The sequence below is a fragment of the Microplitis mediator genome, chromosome 5, assembly GCF_029852145.1.
Source record: "Microplitis mediator isolate UGA2020A chromosome 5, iyMicMedi2.1, whole genome shotgun sequence".
NCBI lineage: Eukaryota > Metazoa > Arthropoda > Insecta > Hymenoptera > Braconidae > Microplitis > Microplitis mediator.
The window spans coordinates 2,889,160-2,911,839 of record NC_079973.1 but is presented as its reverse complement, the minus strand read 5'-3'; the positions used below and the strand labels follow the sequence as shown (position 1 = coordinate 2,911,839).

The window sequence follows — 22,680 nt, the reverse complement described above, 5'->3', positions numbered from 1 at the left end:
AATACCACGACCGCGGGTGGACAAATAGCGGCATCTCGTAGTTTCTCTTGCGGAAACAAGTCGGCAAGGAAGAGAACTAATGAATAAATAAATAAAGAAATACTAAAAAATTGAGATTTGTTTCTTTTTTATTTAACTAATTCATAAGTGTACAATGCACTTGACTCCTGTACCATTCTCTTTCTTATTTACTTTTTTTTATTTGTATAATTATTATTATTATTTAGAACCTATCTTATAAACGTGATGATGACATGATGGAAAAATTAATTGCGGCTGTAAATTTAAACCCTGCATTGATGATTTTTTTTCTTCATTAGTTTTACGATTAAATCTGATAGAACATTGAAGCATTAAATGATAAAAATAGTGTATATATAAGTTTACCTATTTAATTATTAAATAAATATGTAGTATGAAAAATTTCGATCACATAAAATATCCAAAACCGAAGGTACGTTTTATAGGGTCCCAGTAGTACCGATCCCAGTTCTCTTTTGTTGACTCTTCCTCGCTGAAACACAGAATAATTAATTAGTCTACATTAATTACTTTGTTCATAGCGTTTAAATAAATATGTAATATATATGAGTATTGTAGTTATTATATTAAAAAGATAATTACGTTGATGGTACACCAGTCTGTGTCAGATTAACTTCCGTGTGGTCGTTCTTCTCGCTAATGTCAATAATTACTTCGCTAAAATGCCCGTCCGGCCACTGTTTGGCTCTCCACTTTTGTACTATTTTCGTTGGAGATAAATCAACAAACTCTCCGTATATATTACCACCAAAGAGTTCAAACTTTCCTGATTTTTTTGCTTCTATTTTTACGGGACCCTTCGTGAACGCTTGCACCATCTGAAATAAAATTTAGTAGACAAACATTGAGAATCGGTAATAAATTATTCTACTATGATTTACAGTTGGGTTTTACAGTACAACCTGGTTATAAGTTACTCGGCTATAACTTACTTCCCCTATTTTTTCGCTCGTCTCGAAATCGTACCCCCACTCTAGTTCCACGGGTGAAGTTTTTCGGTTGTCAACTTAGGCGGTGATCACTCAATACTTTTACATAGAACTCAATTTTGTCAGCTGGTTCAGTTCAGGTTGAGACAAAACTGGTTTTGGTAAGGGCAGAAGTGACCAACACCTGCGTCAACTAACTTATAAAAGGACTGCGGGTACAATTAATTAATGTAACGGGACCGGAAGCCGATTCCTCGTCTTTTTGGGCATACTCGCGTTGCGTAGCATCCCCATCTTCTACCCAGACGACACTCTTAGTCGAAAAATATAATCAAGTGACGACTAAGGTGGACATTATCGGAGGTATAATAAAAAATATCTAACCACAGCCACCACGAGTCCTACTTCTCTCGGGCCAAACACTACTCCCATCTCAGGAAATAAAGAGACTCTGGTCGCAATGGGCTTGGAAAGACCCCCTGTGGTACCAGACTCCCAGCTCTGGTTAACATGGTTGCGTAGAATTAGTAATGGGATGCAACTTCTCCCCATACCTTATGTAAAAAGCTTCCTCCACTTGTTTCTTTCGAGTTCCCAAGAAGCCATTATCCGCTTGTTCATCCCCTGATAGATTTTCTACTTTCCCGAGCTGAGACATACTCTAAATATTCAAGAACATTATTCAGAACTGCGGGTACAAACACAAACACAACGTACACATATGCAGAAAATTGAGCGATCGCCGAGTAAAAAATAGTAGCAGAGGAAAGTCATTTCCAAAAAATTTTCCTATTGTCCTTAACAGTAAATTATAACCAGGTTGTAATGTAGATTTAATTTTAAATCAGGTATTTTTGGCTGAATTTTTCGGAGACAAAATTTCTAAATACAATCTACAGACTGCGTTAATCTACAGTGTAATCTAGCGACGCGCTTAAATTTTTTTATAATATTCGTTTGTTTGAGAAAAACTCGGCCAAAGTTTCTGATTACTGTATTAGTGCAACAAAGATACCGATCAGTTATTCGGGTGTCAAAGATAAAGTAAAAACTGGTAAGTACCTCAGCAGTTGTAAAAACGTTATAAAATTCTTCAGCTCTGCACTGGAATTTTTGTTGCTGCTTAATAGTCGCAGTCGCTATCTTGTATCCTGGTGATTTTTTCGACGATACAACGGTGGCATTCATTTTTGCTTTGATGTCAGAAATAGCCGATGAATTTACCACATTTTTATTGACATTGTTTTTTTGCGGCAGTATCATTCCTCGTGAAAATTCTGATAAACAAATAAATAAAATAATTATAAATAAATTTATCAACTTCCACACTAAAATTTTAATTTATTATGCAGAATACAAAGAGAAGTTTGGCGCAAATTTTTTTTTTTCTCGGTAACTGAGACAATTTTTATCAGAATATTATTTTAATAAATTTTTTTAATACTATTATTAAAAATAATTGTTTATTTTGTTTTTGAATAAAAACTATTGAATTTAAAAATTGAAATATTATAGTATTGATTTATAAAAAATATTTTTTATATTTACCTTCTTTTAAAGCTGATACATAAGAAGACAGTCGTTCTCGGATGCTGTCTTTTCCTTTAGTATGCAGAAAGTGTTTAACTTTTTCGCCCTCATTCGTACTATTCTTCAGAGTAATCTCGATCTGTGAATGAAATTAAAAAAAAAATTAGTAGTTACTAAATAATAAATAAAATAAAATAAAAGCAACTTAAATACACGACTCACATCAACTTCATCGATATCATTTTCTTCAGACAGGTTCGGAATATTTATTTTCCCACTAATGTCTTTATCTTCATTCGACTCCCACTTCAAAGCGATATTCCATTCATAGAAAAATATAAGCTTGCCTTTGCGGTTATTGACGACAGCTTCCCCGTCACAAGTCTCTACTTCCTTTATCGTACAACTTGCTAAATAAATCAATTAATTAATTAATAATACAACTTATTTTACATGAACTTGTAAAAAAACTAATAATTATAATAGCGACTTACAGCCATCGCCTTTGATTTCAAAATTTTTAAACAAATCTTTTATTTTTTCCTGGGACCAAGCACACGCATTTTTTTCAGTCCAGTGCCAGTTATTGACATTTGTAGCATCTGGTCTTTCTTCGACAATCCACCTTGGATCTCCTTCACCCCATTTGGCCATTTTTTCACCGGTTAAGTAAACGTTTGATTGATAAATTACAATCTCCCAAGCCCTGAAATTATTTATCAAATTAATTACAATAAAAAAAAATTATTTGTGGGTTTCATATTCAATTCAAAGATGGAACTGAAAGTAGCAGACATTTAAAAAAATTAATTTCTTTTAAATGAACAAGTAAAATATACAGGAAAAATTTTTAAAAATTGCACATAAAAAACTTTAAAAAATATTTTCGTGCCGATGTAAAAAATTAAAATTTTTTTTACTAATTAATTCATAAAATTTAAAAAATGTCTGATGTCTGCTACTTTCAGTATCAGATTCAAGTGAAACTGAAAGTAGCAGACATTAAAAAAAATTATTTTTTTTTAAATAAACAAATAAAATTCTTACAGGAAAATCTTTAAAAAAATACAAATAAAAATTAATTCATAAAATTTAAAAAAAGTCTGCTGCTTTCAGTATCAGATTCAAGTGAAACTAAAAGTAGCAGACATTAAAAAAATTAATTTTTTTAAAATAAACAAGTAAAATTTTTACAGGATAAACTTTAGGAAATTACAAATAAAAATTAATTCATAAAATTTAAAAAAAGTCTGCTGCTTTCAGTATCAGATTCAAGTGAAACTGAAAGTGGCATCCGTTAAAAATAATTTTTTTTTTTTAAATAAACAAATAAAATTCTTACAGGAAAATCTTTAGAAAATTGCACATAAAAATTAATTCATAAAATTAAAAAAATGTCTGATGTCTGCTACTTTCAGTATCGGATTCAAGTGAAACCAAAAGTAGCAGACATTAAAAAAAATTAATTTTTTTTAAATAAACAAATAAAATTCTTACAGGAAAATCTTTAGAAAATTGCACGTAAAAATTAATTCATAAAATTAAAAAAATGTCTGATGTCTGCTACTTTCAGTATCATATTCAAATATTGAGTGATAAAAAAAATGTTAATTGATCAAGTGTTGAAAATTATTTTAAGAATTGAAAAAAAATTATAAATCAGAGGCCTACCGTGTGACACAATCTAAATGACACAACTAAAACGGTTTATCCAAAAGTTAAGTGAGTTTTATCAGAGGACTAAATCGTTAAATGTAAATAAATATATAAAATGTATATCACAAACTCAGCTGTTTTTATTTTATGAAAAAGACAACAATTGGCAGTTTTCAGAGCTTGGATACAAATAAATTAGTCTAATAAATTTAATTAGTATGTACAAGTTGGAATAAAAGTACTTTTGTCGCGGAATACGATTGATACGATCGCAACAGGACTAGTGTATTAAATGCCCATGTCTCTAGGAGGTTATAGACACGCTTTTATATTTTCTGGAATGTTCAGGAACGTTATCGGAAGTTGGAATAAAACAAACGTTTAATTTTTATCGACATTTCCTTGCAAAATAATAAACTCGCGACATCTTTAAAAAACGCGGGAAATATTAAATTTGAATCAAGCGCCAGTTTAAAAAGATGTCGATTTAATTTAAAAAAGTCATTTCTATTTTACTAGTGAGATTTTTTTTTTCAACTGAAGTAAAATAAAATTCAAAATTAATCTGAGCGATGATTGATCCTGCGGCGACTTTAAAATGTCCCGCGCTTCAAACTCAAAAGTTTTTAAATTTAATAAACAAATTACAGACTAATAAAAAACTATTTCAAATATTTTTTTAATTCTGCTGTGGCATTCGACTTATAATTTTTCTTTTAAATATAATTATAATTTTCATCAATGCGCAATAAAAACTGTAATTTATTCTGCAATTTATTTATAGACATTTTCATATGTGTATTCAAATAAGAAATGACACGTGAAATTAAAAGTGTATTGAGTGATAATTTGAACGATAGCAGTAGAACAATTAAATTCGTCTAAAAGGTATATAAGAAGAAATTGAATCGTTTATTGCTGACACTTGTGAGCTTTAAATATCCAGTATCAATCTCCAATGAACGTTGGCGAATTTTATTTCAACGCACAATGATAAATAATATTAAAAAATTTATTCTCATTGCAGCTGCACTTCTGACATCATCTCGAGCGATAGATTTCTCACATTTGGACCCTGTAATTAATTTGCCGGTAAATGTTACTAATTAATTCAAATTTAAAATAAACATTTATTCCTACAGACTCAAGGTAGATTTTTCTATGAATGTTCGCCAACTTCCGTAAAGTTCCACTTCTCGCCTAATACTTCAATGTACGCAGCATCAATTGTTGTTGACCATGAGATCTATGGGTGTTGGAATTATTATAAAGTTGACGTGCCCCCGCCTCCACTGGAAGTTAAATTTTCCGACTGTACTTTAGGCCGCAAACAATTTGACATCATCCTCGCTGATTATGGAGTTTGCGACTGTGAAAAAGTTTATTACCAAGAAGAAATTGACTGTGTATCTAAAAGTGATGAAGTCTTCCAGGAGGATGATCCGATACCAGACGACTCAGCACACGAAGACTATCCATTACGGCCACTATATATCTCAGGAGAAGAAGAGGTAGATGTTCCAATAACACACGTAATAGATGTCGGTGATAAGATTTCATTAGAAGAATAAAACACTACCTCGCTAATTAACTCATTGTTCAATTAAATTAAATAATATTCATTTAAATTAAAAGATAATTTTTGTAATTCATCGCTAGCCCACATTTTTTAATTCTTATTTTTAATTAATTATAATTTCTTCTTGATATCTTCTCTTAGAACTTGCGCATGTCTAATTAAATCTGCAGATCTTATTGCTACTAGGGTAAAATTATTGATCAATTATTCAAATTTAAATATTTTCTAGAGGACTTTGATATGTAAAAAAATTTTATTTAGTTTTACCAGAGCATCAAGAGAAGAAATGACACTGGCCGAGAGTTATTATAACAATAGACCCGATAGTAAGAAACAAACAGAGATATCTTCCAGTAACCGGTACTCGAAACATTTTCGCGTACATTTTTAATGAGGAAGTGTACAGTAAAATAGAATCAAGATCTTTTCCAGGTGTGCCTTGATAAACGAACGGTCGTACTCGTACTTCATGGCCGATGCTCTGCATCATAGAGCAGGCGGTCGTCAAACGGGCGGCCTGAACAAACGGGACAACGGATATCATGATCCACAAGATAACATTGACAATGCTGACATACGGAACAAGATTTTCTTTCGAATCAACACTGTCGTATTGTAGCAACCACGCGGTTCCAGCTGCTGCCCATGACAAGTTTACAACTGTGTAAATACAGATTGCCGGGCCCAAGTCGTCATTGAAGTACTTCAATAATTTTTTAAACTCTAATATTTCCTGTAATTAATTTTCAGTTACTCCACAATAATTTTAATTTATCATTTATCCTCAGTAAAATACTTACTTTCATCCAATCAGTCGCCGGCAAAGTATGTTCCAGTAATTTTACCTTCAAAAATGACAAGTGGGCCACCAATAATTGACCTTGCAAACAATAACTCGTTATTATCGTACCCTGGACCATGTCGTGCCACAGAGTACAGATAATTAAAAATACTTTACATATTTCTTTTACTTGTTTCGGGCTGTAAAAAAATTATCACATCAATAATTTATGTATTTATTTAAGGGAATTCTCTGACAGTAATAGATGGATACCTTTGATCAAGCCATTGAAATCTAATAGTTCCTTGTGCCATCATAATGTTGACAGTTATCAGTGCCATGGTCATCCACACACCACTTAACCCAATAAATAGCCATAAAATTCTAACAAGTTTTTTCTGATTACCCCGATTTGCTGAATTTGAAGACAGTAGAAAAGCTCTTTCCATAAGATTTGGCAGCTGTTCATTTTCTTGTATACGAAATAGATAAACTGTATATAAATAAGCTACCAGATGAAGAGTACTGGGAATCAAGTAGCTGAAGATTGCATTCCCGTAGCATATTTGCTCGTAAACTTGTGCTCGAGTTATATTTTCTGTTTCTTCATACTTTACTGGCATGAGTTTGTAACAGAATCCGCGGTCTCTCCTATCAATAAATTCGATATTTTATATTAATTATCGTAATTAATTGATTAATTAATTAGAGGCGAGCTGCAGTGACTGGACTTGCAGAGCATGTGGGAAAGAAGAAGAGAATCTGGAGGAGGTTTTTAGTTACCAAGAAGTTGTGGGAAAGGAAAAAGGAGGTGAAAGAGTTCATTGAAGGGTGGAGAGGTGACAGTAGAAGTTGACCTCGAAGTGCAGACACTGAGAAGAAAACCGATTAAGGAGATATAAGAGTATGTCAAAAGGTTCGACAGAAAGAGAGAGAAAGTGATATAAGCAGATGATAAACATTTGTGATAAAGGTGCAGATGACGTGGGTGCAATAAAATAAATAAAAAAAAGTGAGGGAAAGGATGATAATTTAAAAACTGCAGATAGTTATTATACAGTAAAAAATTAGCGGAGTAATTGCAGAGTGAATGCAGAGCGGATGTTAATTCATTTAATTCCCTCGGAGTGAAAATTTCACCCCTAAGAGGAGTTCATTTAAATTCTAAAACTCTGAATCGGAATGAATGTGGGATCAAATACAATCCAGACAACTCCGAAATGACTCTGCTGCAATTTACTCCAAATGCAGAGTGATTTTTTTTTTAAACTCCGAGACTGGAAGTGAACTCGGATTGAAATGAAATCCGTAATCACTTCGAATTCACTCCGAATTTTTTATGATGTAAAGTGTACATTGTAATGGATAAAATAATGATAGCACTCTAAAACCAAGTGTGTAGTCGAAATTAACACACTTGCCGAATAACATTGAAACGCCATAAGTAATCTATAGATTTTTAACACACCGTGAAACGTGTTTTAAGTGACTACAAAAAACTATAGTTTTGTTTATGGCCTTAAACATAGAACACATTTAATATGTGTTAAAATAATACACTTATAACACACTTGGTTTTAGAGTGAGTTAATAAAAATTTAGAATAATTACCTAAAACATGCCATGTACTGAAGAATATATCCGACGCACATAAAAATAATAACTTGGAAAGTATGAATGTTTGACAGAACGCAATACCTAGAAAAGTGTTCGGAGTCTGTGGCGGTGGGTTTCAAACCCATGACTGCTAGGAGTCGGAGGTAAGGACGTAGAATTTTGCATTTGCAGTAATGGAGAATCGCAGACGTACTGAGAGTTTCATAATCTGGTGTCTCTGTTATTAATCTATGCTGTTAATAATTAATTTCGTTAATTAATATTTCACTAAACATATTTTCTCTTTTTTTAAATTATTAATCTGTAATTAAAAGGTACCTCTGTACTGCGTAACTGTAATTCCGACAAAACAGAAGATCTTGGATCCACGTTTTCAAATTCAGACGACGAATCTTTTCCATTTGATGAGCCGTTGGTATCAACGTTAGTCTAAAAAAATAATAACTACTCTATTGTATAGATTTTATTTCATACTATGACAGTTAAATTATTTTAAAATTAACGATTATAATAATTATTTACATTTTTACGATCAAAAAAATCAATAACGTCATCCTTTTTATCTGTACGTCCCATAGCAGACAGTAAATTATCATTTAAGATTAACGGGCGATAAGTTTTATTGTTACCGCGAAAAAAATTAAATTCAGAGCTAACGTCAATTCAAAATAAATGGGTAATAAGAACTAATTGCAACTTACCATTCTAATGACAATAAATAAATATCATTCCCCACGTACTCGGTAATAAATATACACCAACACTCGATTTTTACTACTTTACAATACATTGCTAAATTTTTATCGCTCTTACGATGACTCTTCACCTTTTAAAAAAGATATTTCACTCCACTTACTATGGAACTTTTTTTACTCATATTTTCCCACTTTTTTTAAACTGATACTTTGTTGAAAGTAAACACAATAAATAATTTATTAGCAATCACTTTCAGATTACAACAAACTCCAGACCAATCAGTACGAAATTATAAATTTTATTGGCGGCAATTAAGATTTGAATTACATCGCATCGCCGTTGGTATAAATTACACGCAATTTATTTTTATTCAACAAAGTTTATTATAATAAACCACTCAAACCTCCGTACTTAAATTACATACAATAAATTTAAATATGTACATAAATAGGAAAAATAAAAAAAAATAAATTGACAAAATAAAAAATTATTTTTATTTAAAACTTTTTCCGCTTTCCAATATTACCCGCAGGTCTCAGAAGACCTTTTTGATCAGCTCTTCTGTGCTTGACAGCATCTCTGCCCTTTCCGAATTTTTTCTGTAACAGAAAAAAAATAAAAAATTATCAGCAAACTCTTGACCAGTAACAAAAAATTATTGTCTATTACAAAACTTATTAATTACCTTGTTAATAGTAAAAGTCATCTCTCTATTGCCCCGAGTGCCTTTTATTTTTGACGAACTCGCTTCCTCGTGCTGTAATCGTTCTTCCAAACTCGCTCTGAAAAAAAATTTTATTAGTAACAATAAAAAAAATAATTATCAATTAAAATACAGTAGGATTTCGTTATAAGACTTGCTCGGGGCTGTAGGGGAAAAAATTCTTAGAATTGAGGTACCCCCACTATTGTGTTTAACAGCGTTTGCGCCTAAGCTTCGCTATAAGACTATCACCGTTTTGCGTTTTATTTATGTGTTCGGTTCAACTCTACTTTATTATACAGTAAATCTATTTTATATATAATCATAAATAAACAGAATTTTGTCCATCTGGTTCCATGATAACTGATCCCAGACAACTGATCCCCGACAAGTAATCCCACAGACAACTGATCCCACTGACAAATTCATAAAATAATTAATTACTATGACATGAGTAATTAAAATTCGCTGTTGTAAATATAAAAAATTAAATAATGTAAATTAATTGTTGATAAAAATCAATTGACGATCAATTGTTGATGGGATCAGATGTCGGTGGGATCAATCTACAATTTTTATGTATGTACATTTTATCTCGATTTTAGTCGTACCGGTCGTTAGTCTTAAAGCGAGGGTTCGTCGCAAAACTTTTATTGAATAGTTGGTGGGAGAAACGTTCCAAAAGTTTTAACAAATTGAGGAAAAGAGTCTTATAACGCGTATTCTTATAACGAGACCCTACTGTACTCAATTTAAAAAACACTAACTTATTTCTTTTCTTCATGTAAGCTTTTCCTCCTCGGAATTCGACACCTTCTTTGACTTCGAAAAATCTCGGCTGCTTTTTATCCCCATCTCGCCCGCCGTCATCTTTATTTTTAACTTTATCTCCATCATCATCTTCGTCTTCGTCTTCATTCTCTTCAGCTTCTCTCCTAATTCGCTTCAATTGGCGATACTTCTTCTTAACATCTTCAGACCAGGGCTTGTCATCATCAGAACTCGAGTCACGTAATAACTCATCATCGGAATCTTGACGATCTATATTAATAATAATAAAATAATAAATCATGTATAAATTTTTTTGCTTACAATAAATAATAATAATTTAAAATACTTACGGTCATCATCATCAAAAGCAGTGAGTATTTTTTCCTTTGGCTGCTTAGCCTCAAGAGCGCGTAATTTTTTCTCTTTGCTTTTATCCAACTGCGCAATAACTGGATTGTGAAGAATAAACTCTTCAGCGTTTTTGTCAACTTGAAAATCTGGATTGGTAAAGAGAGACTTGAAACGATCGTCCTTGAGTAAACTTTCAGCTCCTTTTTTCTTCTTAATATTCTTATTACTCGTTTCATTTTCCATTAATTTATAAGCGAGCTCCTTATTAATCTGAGGAAGTTTATCAATTTTAATTTTACTCGCACGATTTTCGTTTATCGCTTCTCGGATTTTTTTCTTTTTGAATTCTTCAAATGAGAACGGCTGGATAGCGTCTTTAGCTTTGCGCCAGAGTCTCACGTCCATGAAGTAACCGTGCATGTAAGCACGCAACATATTCGTTCCTTTCAAATGAGAAAATCCTAATTCGTCTAATTCTTTTTCAGTCACAAATTTATAATCATCGTAAACTGTTTCGTAATTCGTCTCTTCCATTTCTTCTGTCAAGTTATCGAGTCTGCTGCACCAAGATGGCGCAGGTCCAAGACTTGGGATAAAATACGTTTTTATTTTCGGTGCTTCATTCGCAATAAATAAGAAACCGGTATCTGGTACTACACATAAATCATTGAAATCTGATTTTGATTCTATTGATGTGTATAATTTTCCCTGTAAATTAGTCAATTAATCAATTAATCGAGTACTTAATTAATTAATTGATAAAATAAATACTTACGGTATTTTTTTCCCAAATTTTGACAATAGAACTATCCATTGAATAAACTAAATCCATTTTATCATTGAATTCAATTCCTCTTATTGGTAAGCCGTACATGTGATCTTTCATTAAAAAGGGTTTATTAGATCTAATATCGTACAGTAAAATTTGACCTGTGGCTGTTCCTACGGCCATTGTTAATCCTCCTTTGAATTTTAATGACGTAACTGATGGCACCGTATCCATACTAAAATAATAATTTAATTTAATCAGGGCCAAGTTGGCAGAAAAAATTTGAGGCTGGGTTTGAAAAAAAATTAATTATAATTTAGCGTTACCTCAAATTTTGTGTCGCACAATAAAAAGCGCAATCTAAACTGCCGACTTTATCTTTAATTCTGGGATCCCAGGCCTCGACTTTTCCTTCCTGAGTACCGACAGTCAGAAGATGATGCTCTGGATTAATAGCGCATTTGTTTATTGCCGCGGACTCGGATTCAAATGGTTTTAAAAATTGACCTCTTTCCAAACTCAATCTGTATATTTCATTACTAAAAAATAAAATAATTATTATTAATATTATACTTAAAATTTTAATTTAGAAATTTAAATTCTAGACTCGGATGCTGACCTGACTCCTACAATAAATAAATCACATGAAGGATAATGATACTCTAGATCTCTACCAAATCTGGGTATTCGTAGTCTGTAATATTTCCCATGGGCGGCATGGATTTCCACATGTCTGTCACAGTGAAGAAATACGAGCTAAAAAATTAAAAAAAAATTATAATTATAATTTATAATAACAGCAAGTAAAATATAAATAATAAACTGCATTTACTTTACTGTAGTCATCAGATAAAATTTGAAAATTGACAACTTCCGAGTCGAAACATCGTTCAAATTTCATCGACAGTTCCTTGGTGTCAAAACATTTAACTCGCGGTTTATAAATTCCTGTCGCTAAAATACTCTGTCCATCTCTAGATATTTTGACAGACGTGCTGACACCAGGCATATCAAAGTCCTGTATAAGTTGGATCTCGCTACGCAGACCTGCAACAAAATCATCAGTATTTTTACACAAAACCATAAAGAGCCAAAATTACTCCTCAAATACTGGAGAAATTTGATCTTGTTTGTAATAAATCGGGTTTAAGGTCATACTGGTTGTTGAGGAACAGGACAGAAAATTTAGTTAATGATTATTGTACTTCAATAAATTTTTTTTGAGATCTTTGTCATCTTTCCCAACAAAGATATTAAATAATTTGCATCGCTAACATGCTATAAAATGACTTCTATAAGATTGTAGTTTGAGGCTGTTTTTTGACATCGATAAGACACCAAAATGTTGACAAAATAATCAGAAATTTGTCACTGAAAAAATATCTGTTTGACTTGACAGAAGTGACGACAAAAATTAAATTACAAATAAGTCATCATCTGAACGATTTTTTAATTGAAATGACTTTTCTATGACGGATAAAATAACAAAAATTTCATGAGTGTAAATGTAGCAGACATAAGACAATTTTTAAATTATATATAAAAAAATTAAACAATTAAATTAATAAAATTTTTAAAAAATGCACATACTGACTAGAATTTTCTAAAAGTCAATTTTTTAATTTTTTTGTTAAAAAAATTTCATTTTATTATTTTAAAATTTTAGAAATTGTCAGATGTCCGCCAACTTTACTGTCATAAAATTTCCTATGACCAACATTTCTGTCTTATTTATATAGAAAAAACTTGGCTGACAAAAAAAAATTTTTCGTCCTTTTAAAAGAAATCTTGAAGTTGCCTCTGCTTGGGTAATTTTGTGATGACAACTTTAAGATGTCTTTCAAAATGATAAGACAAATTTTTTCTTGTCTCAGTCACTTTTTTTGGTATAAATACGACCTGCAAATGTTGGTTCCGAAGACAGAGAAAACTTGTGTTGTTTTTCCTGTCTTATTTCAATTGAAAAGTCGTTTACATGACTTATTTTACCACTATTTGTAATTTACTTTTTGTCTTCACTCGTGTTAACTCTTTTCAGTAGACATTTTTTCGGTGACAAAAATTTCTGATCGTTTTGTCAGCATATTGGTGCCTTATTGACATCAAAAAGTAGCCTAAAAACTATTTTATAGATGTCACAAAGGCAAGTGTGCTCCTTGGGGATGAGACAAGATGATAAAGCCGATAAATAAATAAATAAATATCACCAAATCTGATAAAAAAAAATAAATTACTCACGCGCATGTTTTTTTAATAAACTTCTCCTTTTTTGTGCTGATATCCACTGCAAAAATAAACAACAACAAATTTATATTTACATATAATTATTTCTAGGTTAATTAACAAATATTCCAACTTACCTCTGGAAGTGATATCCCAGCACTCAGATCATAAATTTTAATGTCATTAGGACTCGCAACGTGCATCATCTTGCTATATTATTTAAATACCAATTATTTATTCAATACATACCAAACTACAACAAATAGTTTTCAAAATTTAAAACACGTGGAGTATGATCACCCCCTCTGCCCTCTACTATTTAAATCCCCGCCAGCAGCTACTCCATTACGAGCACAGAGTATACCAACATCACCAACACAACCAAGTTGGCAATGTGCCGGTAAAAAAAATATAAATACGTCATCCTCGTCGTAACATTGTCAGGGCCTCGAGCAAGATGACGACCGACGTTATTTTAAATCCGATGACTCATAAACTTGGCGCTTGCTCGTTAATTATATTAATTATTCCGCAACCATAATAATCAATGATCTTCCAATCATTGAGCTGTCATATTTTTCACTTGATCTCCATCACAGAAAATTCCAAAAAAGCGATTAATTGGCTACGACCCTGTCCAGAAAATTAAATGACTCATCTGCTGAAACTGAAACAGTCTTTAATTAAAAAATGATTATCAGCATAATTAAATTTAAGTAGAGGTAAAATGCAAGTTTGTATGCAATTATAAAATTATATGACGTTTAAATTTAAATTACTGTCAGATAAGAGGTAATTAGGTTTTAGGTGGTGGTGGGTTGGTACCGCCGGTTCCTGGATGTCTATAATCACGGCAGGACTTTATTGGGGGCAGAGTGGACCTGGTAGGAGTTAGGAGTAGATACAGACCCGCTGGGTTTTGATGCTCCGGAAAGCTGCTGGTGGAGGGAAGAGAGAGAGAGAGAGTTAAAAGTAAGGGTGGCGCGACGTGCGAGTTGGAGAGACGACTAGTCGAACGAATCGTGTCGTAGTCTCAACTTCTTATCCAAAGACGTGAGTCAACGGTGACTGCTCTGGTGTCTCCAGTGCCGTAAAATATTATTAAGTCTTAGCCGTTTTATCTTCAACACGAGTCTCCATTCGCGGGTGGACAAAACCCAGACATTTATTAATATAGAAGTAGAGGTGGTACAATTATTATTTATGTAAAGTTAAGAGTTATCTATACATTTATATGTATATATATATATATATAGAAAAATATATGCATACATATAGGTAGATAGATATAGATATAGATAATTATTGGAGGAATAATTTGAATTTATAAATAAATATTTTTTTGTTGTGGTGAAGACGTTGATTTAAGGAAGAAATCTTACCGGTTAATCATGAGCTGGCAGGATTACATTGACAAGCAGCTGCTCGCGTCGAGGTGCGTGACGAAAGCAGCAATCGCCGGCCACGATGGAAACCTGTGGGCGAAATCGGACGGCTTTGAAGTGAGTACTTTGTTGTATGCTACCTAAAAAATACCGGCCATTGGGTCCTCACTTTTTAAAATTAAAATTTTAAAAACTAAACTCGGTACTCGATACTCGAAACTCGGTATTATTAATTTATTTGTTTGTTATTCGTAGATAATACACACCCATATCAGTTATCAGGTTTATAAAATGTGGTCCGAGCGATAAGTAGCTTTGTTTCGTTTTAAAAAAGAAACTGAAAAAGTTTGGGATCCTCTCTCTTTGCGTCAGTTACGACCGAGGAGTTGTAGTTTGAATTTTTTAAAATATTATATTTAGTGTCATTTTATGTTGGAGGTAGAGAGAGGAGGGAGAGACAGAAAGAAGATATTACGAGATAAAACGGACATCTGTACGCCATAATGCCTACCGGCTTGGCCCTCACGATTGCTCTCGACGCGGTGGTAGTCAAGGTCTCCGTGCCGGTTACACGGCATTTTCTAACCCCGAAACATTTGCTAGCATTCATTCCTACGGTCACTAATTTATCAAAGGGATACAGCGCGCGCTTCTTGCCACGTAGATGTACCCTGAGTTTTGACAATGACCGAAAGTCATCGATTTCACTGCATCTGTAAACTGAATCCTTAAAATAGTCCTGGAAAATCTATACACAAATATATTTATTTAAAGCCGAGGGATTTTACGTCAGGGCGTGCGCGCATCGATCCAGAATAACTTCTTTTTTTTTTTTTATTTCGTTGCCTTTCGCAGACGGATCATTGGCTTGATGAGATGTCAAGAAGCGGATAATGACGAAAGTCACGCTGCGGCTCTCTCAGCCAATCGATTATTGTTATATATATATATACATAAATTTATGTATGTATGAATGTATGTAGTTTTACATACGCGGATGGATGGACGTATGTATTTATTATGCTAGAGGTATTATTCTGTCAGTTTGACAGTATTATCAACTGGCATTGTTACTCTGAGGACAACAGATGAAGCTGAAGCTAAAAGGGCTGATATGTGTCCGCACGACGAAGAGGGTGTGGCAGTGGTATTCGAATTTCGCTAAAACCGCCGCCTCGCGTTGATCGATCTTCCAACGGTTTTTTTTTATTTATATTTTCTAAACTCAACATGGCGACTGGCAAATTATCTCATTTCCTTTTTTTTATCCTCATGACTACTGATAATTTAAAAAAATATATAAATGTAAAAAGTAATATAGCAAATGTCAAAAATTTATGAAATGTCAAAAGACCAAGAATTGTCATTTGAATTTTGACGTTGATAAAAATTGTCTATTGATAAAATATACGATAGATTATTTGTTTGGAGTAAATAGAGTGAGCATGGATTTAATTAGAAATTTTTAGCAATTAAATACTTGAAGCATGATACGATTTATTTATTTATTTATTTAATTAAAAAAGTAATCTATCGTAATAATGAGACAGTAGATCAGTTGTCAGTCCAAGTGAAAACGCCTTTATGTTTTTCATTGTTTCTCCAGGGAATACAATCTTTCCTTTAAATTTTTTATCTTTTGTTCATTTATTTTTATACATATATATATGTATTTTCTTTCTTTCTCCCTGTGCATTTGTGCGAGAAGATAAAAGTCGGCAGCTGCCACGCGCGTTGGAGAGTTTGCGTGCACACTTTCCGGTTGCGGACGCCAAAATGGCGACAGCCGGCTGAAACGGACGGCATCCTTGCTTCAGGAGCGTATCGTATTCCTCGGTCTTTTAAAAACCCACATCAACATCAACAATACTCCAACAAAAAACGTAAATCATTTTATTGCCCAGTCGCACTCTGATGATTTTTCTATCAACGGATTAGAAAATTATAAATTGCAATCATAAATCGCAATTATAAATAACTGAATACTAATTGAAATTTTCTATCCACAGTACAGCCAAGTCTGGAGGAGTTTGTAAATAGAGTCGAGCATAGAATGGATGGTACCTAAAAAATATAATATTTAAAATATTAAAATATTTGCGTGGTTTGTTGAAACAACTGTCTTCTGAATGATTCATCATGAAGCCCAGTAACGTGTCGACCGCCGAGAGTTCCTTGTGACTCACAAGTACGACACACTCACAGCTTATTCATACATATATATATATATATAAATATATGTATATATATATTTCCTCTCCTTCAATATCGTGTCTCACTTTCCAGCGATATTTCTCACTCGTCCTCGTCCCCTCGTATGCTTTCTCGAACATTCGTTTATTCTCAAACCTGCTCGTCTATGTCATGCCTTGCCGGGTATACTGGAGTAGACTAAAGCGTAAAGAAGAGTATGGTATTATAGCTGTAAAGACGATTCACATGGAGATAAAAAAACCCTGTTACTTAAACACACACGCTGATGATGTCTAACTAGATGTAGATATTGATGTGTACACAGATGCATGTGTGTTTAATTCGTTAAACTCGGAGATAATCTGATAATCAGTAATTCCAAGTTGTACAAATCTCTCAAGTGTACTCTTGCTCATCATGATCGCGATCATGATAAATCCTAATGCCCATGACGACCTTGATTATGAAGATTTTCACTCGTCTAGTGGAGATAAACTTTTATTTCTCTGCAGATTCACGGTTTGTTAGAATTTATATATGGGCAAGATGTGAATTATTGGATTTAATTGGAGTATGTATGAGTTGGCTGGTGATATTAATAATTTATTAATTAATTAATTAATTAATGGAATATTTACGGTGGTATCAGGTCGTTGGACGATCAGCGAAACAGAAAGGATTTGGAAAACGAAATGTCAAGTAGAGCGTGATACTCTTATCGATCGTCTTTCACTTTCATTCGTCATTGACCATGGAGAGGTTGAGCTGTAGTAGCAAAGACCTCGTGATTTTAATACATGAGTAGAGTAGAGATATGCCGATATCGTCATCCTCGGCGTCATTGCCATTAATTAATAAATTCATTTATTTAAAGTTTATTGTACTTATTTTATATAATGTAAATATATGATAAGTATATGAGTGGTAGGAGGATAAAGAGTAATAGCCAAGGCAGTGGAGGTTTATGCTGAACAAAGTGGACAAAATAATCGATAGTCGGAATGTCATTTAGACATCAGTTCGTCGGCCTTTACTGAACAGAGAGGGAGAAAAGGGGAAGTACCGAGTACTGATCGATTACCGAGTAGTGCCAGCATCTCTAGATTTATTTATAATTAAAACAATTCATTTTTAGTGGCCAATTGTTAATTTATCAAACGAATTTTTGTATTTTTAGGTAAGCAAAGAAGAGCTGGCAAAACTGGTCCAGGGTTTCGATTCCCAGGAAATTCTCACGTCATCAGGCGTGACTCTGGCTGGCAATAGGTATATCTATTTGTCTGGAACGGACCGTGTGATAAGGGCAAAACTTGGTAAAGTTGGTGTCCACTGCATGAAAACGGGGCAAGCAGTCGTAGTTTCCCTATACGAGGATCCAATCCAACCACAGCAAGCTGCTTCGGTAGTCGAAAAGTTGGGTGACTACCTCCTTACTTGTGGCTATTAGGTTTGTCAACAACTTTTTTAATTACTAAAATACATATATATATATTTACATTTACTCCTTCATTCATTCATTCATTTATTTATTTATTTATTTTTACAAAATATATTTTTAAACGTTTAAAATTCAAAGCAAGAAACCCGAGACCTAAATCTTACGGTCTCACTTTAAATTACTTGTTGGGCCTCGTACCAAAAATCTATTTTAATCTCACGTAACCGTTTGTGAGAAGAAGAGCTGATGCTTTTTCGTTGACGCCCAAAATGCACGCATGCTACTTCTTCTTCTTCTTCTTCTTCGGGTACTACACGACTTCTTTATCTTTCTTTATATTTTAACATACGTTCTATATATCTTCTATATATACATGTATATACTGTACTCTAATATTCACCCACGCATTTTCTCTTATCGATTACCTTGATTCTTATTTTTATTTCCCGGCTTTCATTTTATTTTATTTTTTTTTTGAAGTTAAATATAGTAAAGCTATAAATTAAATTGCTCTAGATAATAATTTATTTGTTTACCTAAACTAACAATTTAGCTCACGGCCGATACCTATTTTTTTGTTGCAGTAACCTCTGGGAACCAATACAAAACTATCTAATTTTTAATTAATTAATTATTAATAATAATAATATTAATATTAATAATAATGATATTGATATTGATAACAGTACAGCCGATAACTTGATTAAGATAATGAAGTAAATGAAAAGTAATAAAATAAATATAACAGCGAATGAACAATGTAACGTAAATAAAAAAAAAAGATAATGCCGCACGATGAAAGAAGCGCCGGGAAGAGCCGCAAGCCCGCCGCCGCTGCTCGCGATTCTTCAACGTCGTGTGGGTTTTTGTGTATGAAAGAGAATAAAAATGCGAGAGAAAATTTAAGAGGAAAAATAATTGATATTAAAATTAAAATTTAAATTTAAAAAAAAAACCGCGAGTTCAATGGGATTTTTATTAAATTTTTTTGCGCCTGTTGATAAAAACAATAAAATGTTTGTTACAATATTGAAATAATGCAGTAATAATTTAAAATGTTTTGTAAATCATTTTCTAAATAAATAAATTAATTAATTAATATAATTATGGGTGATTTTAAATAAAATAATTACGATAACGATTTATTCTTATCGAAGTTACGGCCTTCTTTTTAAAAATTTTTTTTTTTTTAGTTTAAACAAAATAAATAAAAGTGTGAAAATTTATAAAAATATTAAAATGTGTAATCATTTGTATTTGTAATTGTATGTGTGCAATGATAATGAAGTATGAGAGAGAGAAACAGATTGAGCGAGGGGAGAGACAGAAGGAAATTAAATGAACCACAAAAGAAAGTTCACGTTGAGGTCTGGAGATAAGAATTAAAAATAAAGAACGAGGAGGAGATTGAGGTAGAGGAGGTGGAAGAACATGAACATGAACATGAAGAGAAAGAGGTAACGGTGGAAGTAAAGATAATAGCGCGACGGTGTGGCTAAAGCGTGATAAGAAAACCAAAGCGGCGTCCGGGAATCGATCGGCTGCATCCTTTACCTGTGACAAGACTAACGCGGTCCTCAAAACTCATTAAATATTTTTTTTTTTTATTTTTTTTTCTAGCTACTCATTGTCATTACATGCTAATTGTATAAGATAGTGCGATGTGTCATAAAACTGCTGAGATTTTTTATTAATGGAATAAAAATAATAAGTAATAATAATATTAATAATTAATAATTATAATAATAATATTAATAATAATAATGAAATAAAAAAAAAAACAGATATGGGCGCGATGAGATTTTTTTAATAATAAATTTGTAATGAAAACTGAAAAAATAAAAAAAAAACAAGCAGCGATACCTACTACTACTATTTGTATACACGTATAATATAATAAAAATAATAATCATGAAGATGTCATCCATGTAAATCTTTTTGCGTTGCACTGACACGAGTCAATTTTTGTCATTAATGATTAAAAAAAAATTTGAATGACGGGATAAAAGTAAATCGATTGTACAACAATTGATACTAAATAAAAATAAAAAACCGGTAAATTCAAACTCTATTGACTCAAGTGTGTCAACCGGATCACTGGTGTCAAGTTGACGGTCTTTTTAAGGACTTGATGCAACTGATTGCATTAAGCTTCACTAGGAAATATATAAAAGGAAATAGAAGACAGTTTTATTTTAAAAACTTGTACGACCTAGACTTAAATCCCGTCGCTCAGTTTTTTTTAACGTGCACATGTATTTGTATTTGACTTAACTGTCAGTATTTAAAATTTGAAAATTATGTTTGTGTACGTAGAGTTCAGTGTAATTTTAAAATTTAAAATTAATAACAGTATCAGTTTTTTTATAAATTTTAAAAATTAATAACTCATGTATTGTAATTTTCTGTACCGTTTTCTGCTGCTGCTAATACTATCGCTACAACTTATTCCCTCGCTACACTATTACTGCTAGCACTTACTATTTACTACGAAAAAAAAATAAAAATGAATGAATAAATAAATGATTAATTAAAATACTAGTTAACAATACACTATTTAAATGTCGCAATAATTTCGTGGCTGCTTGTCAGTTTGTCAAAAATGTGCCAAGCGCCAGCCCATGATGATAACGATGATGACATCAGATACTTTACCTATGTAACAATTTTTATTGATAAAAAAAGAAATAAAAATTGATATAATTGTAAAAAATATTTACATACCGGACATGAAATTTTATTTTTCTGTGTCTAAAGTTTATTTTTTTTTTTTAAATTTAATTTCTTCAACTCCGTTTCTAATTTTAGTCCGTCTGGATGTCGCAGTTCCATGTTGTATTTCTGTGCACGAGTACTGCAGGTGTACTGATGATTACCTCTCATATAAGGGCATACATGTTGTTGGATTGTGTTGGAGCTGCGACGCGAGAAGAAGAAATTTAAAAACTCATATCACCAGAGAATTTTAAATAGACTACGAACAAGATTTATAAGACGAGATCATTGATGAGGATTTAAAAGATGGATTAATTAATTAATTAAATAAGTAAAATTAAAGTTTTTAAATGTTTAAATAAATAATTGACAACAGTAATAATTTAAAAAAAGTTGTTTGGTGATCCTGAAGTTGGCAGACAATTAGCAGATTTTGAATTTTTTTTTAACGTTAATTACAAAAAATATGCGTGAGTGTGAATTTAGCAGACGACAGTTTATAAATATTAAATAAATAAATTTAAAAAAGGCGCGTATTTTTCAAATATTTAAATTCGTATTTTCTATTCTATTTATTTTTAAATTTGAAAAATATCCTGAAGTTAACCGACAATTAAAAATTTTCGGATTTTTCTTTTTAAAAAAAAACTAAAAAAATGCATGTGTAGAAAATTTAAAAATCTACAAGTGTAATTTTTTTTTTTTTAATTTGTCGCTTCAAAAAAAAATCCAAAAATTATTAGACGTCGGCTAACTGCAGTATCTGACAGCTGTCAATTTTTTAAATTTTAGAATAAATAATTAAAATGGAAGTCGAACAAAAATAAAAAAACGCGTATTTAGATCAACGAAAAATTGGCGCGCGCATTTTTTTAAATTTCACTTTAATTTATACATTTATTTATTTCAAATTTACAAACTCTCGTCTGCTACTCACACTCATAAAAAATTGCCAATTGTCAGCTAAAAATTCACACTCACAAACGCACGTGACAATAGAAAAATCTATAAGTGGATTTTAAATATTTTTTTCTAATTTATCGTTTTTTAAAAATTCAAAAATTATTAACTGCCGGCTAACTTCAGTACATGTTCAATAACTGATGACAGTTTAGAGTTTAAATAATAATGGAAATGTAAGAAAGGAAGTCCACATGCCGGTTTTATTATAGCTCTAGCTTTGTAAAACGATATTTTTTATCGTAAGTTTTTTTTTTTTTCTTTTGCATACATCAAAAGTAAGATTGTGTTAATAAAGTAATAAATTTGTATAAAGTGGTGTACAAAAAAACGTGAGTTTAT

At 32.0% G+C, this 22,680-nt stretch overlaps 5 protein-coding genes across 9 annotated transcripts; 2 read left to right on the top strand and 3 right to left on the bottom strand.

Annotated features, from left to right (window-relative positions):
- Nucleotides 1-110: 110 nt before the first annotated feature.
- LOC130668125 (activator of 90 kDa heat shock protein ATPase homolog 1) lies at nt 111-4,432 on the bottom strand. Of its 2 annotated transcripts, XM_057470234.1 has the most exons (8): nt 4,173-4,432; nt 2,996-3,207; nt 2,724-2,911; nt 2,520-2,640; nt 2,034-2,248; nt 625-860; nt 388-514; nt 111-291 (listed from the first exon to the last, which is right to left on the bottom strand). In XM_057470234.1, exons 2-7 carry the CDS (start codon nt 3,153-3,155, stop codon nt 430-432), a joined length of 1,005 nt encoding a protein of 334 aa, XP_057326217.1. In that variant the 5' UTR covers nt 3,156-3,207; nt 4,173-4,432; the 3' UTR covers nt 111-291; nt 388-429. The 2 variants fall into 2 exon arrangements, with proteins under 2 accessions (XP_057326217.1, XP_057326216.1); XM_057470233.1 differs by having other exon boundaries at nt 111-514; nt 4,173-4,431.
- A 170-nt stretch (nt 4,433-4,602) lies between these two features.
- On the top strand, nt 4,603-5,900 carry LOC130668127 (uncharacterized). Its single transcript, XM_057470235.1, has 2 exons — nt 4,603-5,234; nt 5,300-5,900. Exons 1-2 carry the CDS (start codon nt 5,148-5,150, stop codon nt 5,726-5,728), a joined length of 516 nt encoding a protein of 171 aa, XP_057326218.1. The 5' UTR covers nt 4,603-5,147; the 3' UTR covers nt 5,729-5,900.
- Nucleotides 5,901-5,970: 70 nt separating this feature from the next.
- On the bottom strand, nt 5,971-8,970 carry LOC130668124 (uncharacterized). 3 transcript variants are annotated; one of them, XM_057470231.1, is made up of 6 exons: nt 8,836-8,970; nt 8,453-8,563; nt 8,129-8,367; nt 6,791-7,168; nt 6,537-6,717; nt 5,971-6,469 (listed from the first exon to the last, which is right to left on the bottom strand). In XM_057470231.1, exons 1-6 carry the CDS (start codon nt 8,836-8,838, stop codon nt 6,011-6,013), a joined length of 1,371 nt encoding a protein of 456 aa, XP_057326214.1. In that variant the 5' UTR covers nt 8,839-8,970; the 3' UTR covers nt 5,971-6,010. The 3 variants fall into 3 exon arrangements, with proteins under 3 accessions (XP_057326214.1, XP_057326213.1, XP_057326215.1); XM_057470230.1 differs by lacking the exon at nt 8,836-8,970 and adding an exon at nt 8,657-8,829; XM_057470232.1 differs by lacking the exon at nt 8,836-8,970 and adding an exon at nt 8,657-8,785 and having other exon boundaries at nt 8,453-8,578.
- Nucleotides 8,971-9,160: 190 nt separating this feature from the next.
- Nucleotides 9,161-14,298, bottom strand: LOC130668122 (nucleolar protein 10). Its single transcript, XM_057470227.1, has 10 exons — nt 13,785-14,298; nt 13,663-13,708; nt 12,257-12,471; nt 12,044-12,180; nt 11,751-11,963; nt 11,431-11,659; nt 10,655-11,363; nt 10,301-10,574; nt 9,516-9,612; nt 9,161-9,429 (listed from the first exon to the last, which is right to left on the bottom strand). Exons 1-10 carry the CDS (start codon nt 13,851-13,853, stop codon nt 9,328-9,330), a joined length of 2,091 nt encoding a protein of 696 aa, XP_057326210.1. The 5' UTR covers nt 13,854-14,298; the 3' UTR covers nt 9,161-9,327.
- Nucleotides 14,299-14,626: 328 nt separating this feature from the next.
- Nucleotides 14,627-22,653, top strand: LOC130668128 (profilin). 2 transcript variants are annotated; one of them, XM_057470237.1, is made up of 4 exons: nt 14,627-14,832; nt 15,004-15,149; nt 18,403-18,672; nt 19,248-19,449. In XM_057470237.1, the coding sequence occupies exons 2-3, from the start codon at nt 15,039-15,041 to the stop codon at nt 18,670-18,672; spliced, it is 381 nt and encodes a 126-aa protein (XP_057326220.1). In that variant the 5' UTR covers nt 14,627-14,832; nt 15,004-15,038; the 3' UTR covers nt 19,248-19,449. The 2 variants fall into 2 exon arrangements, with proteins under 2 accessions (XP_057326220.1, XP_057326219.1); XM_057470236.1 differs by lacking the exon at nt 19,248-19,449 and adding an exon at nt 21,472-22,653 and having other exon boundaries at nt 14,629-14,832.
- The last annotated feature ends 27 nt before the right edge of the window (nt 22,654-22,680 follow it).

Excerpts from the sequence above, each read along its gene's own strand:
- LOC130668125 (XM_057470234.1), bottom strand. The coding sequence starts at position 3,155 with ATGGCCAAATGGGGTGAAGGAGATCCAAGGTGGATTGTCGAAGAAAGA. Across the intron at positions 2,912-2,995 it reads TGAAATCAAAGGCGATGGCT|CAAGTTGTACGATAAAGGAA; the intron begins GTAAGTCGCTAT and ends TGATTTATTTAG. Across the intron at positions 515-624 it reads CAGACTGGTGTACCATCAAC|CGAGGAAGAGTCAACAAAAG; the intron begins GTAATTATCTTT and ends TCTGTGTTTCAG.
- LOC130668127 (XM_057470235.1), top strand. The coding sequence starts at position 5,148 with ATGATAAATAATATTAAAAAATTTATTCTCATTGCAGCTGCACTTCTG. Across the intron at positions 5,235-5,299 it reads ATTTCTCACATTTGGACCCT|ACTCAAGGTAGATTTTTCTA; the intron begins GTAATTAATTTG and ends TTATTCCTACAG.
- LOC130668124 (XM_057470230.1), bottom strand. The coding sequence starts at position 8,710 with ATGGGACGTACAGATAAAAAGGATGACGTTATTGATTTTTTTGATCGT. Across the intron at positions 8,368-8,452 it reads TACAGTTACGCAGTACAGAG|CATAGATTAATAACAGAGAC; the intron begins GTACCTTTTAAT and ends AATTATTAACAG. Across the intron at positions 6,470-6,536 it reads CGGCGACTGATTGGATGAAA|GAAATATTAGAGTTTAAAAA; the intron begins GTAAGTATTTTA and ends AATTAATTACAG.
- LOC130668122 (XM_057470227.1), bottom strand. The coding sequence starts at position 13,853 with ATGATGCACGTTGCGAGTCCTAATGACATTAAAATTTATGATCTGAGT. Across the intron at positions 12,472-13,662 it reads TTTATTAAAAAAACATGCGC|GTCTGCGTAGCGAGATCCAA; the intron begins GTGAGTAATTTA and ends ATTTTGTTGCAG. Across the intron at positions 11,364-11,430 it reads AAATTTGGGAAAAAAATACC|GGAAAATTATACACATCAAT; the intron begins GTAAGTATTTAT and ends ACTAATTTACAG.
- LOC130668128 (XM_057470236.1), top strand. The coding sequence starts at position 15,039 with ATGAGCTGGCAGGATTACATTGACAAGCAGCTGCTCGCGTCGAGGTGC. Across the intron at positions 15,150-18,402 it reads CGAAATCGGACGGCTTTGAA|GTAAGCAAAGAAGAGCTGGC; the intron begins GTGAGTACTTTG and ends TTGTATTTTTAG.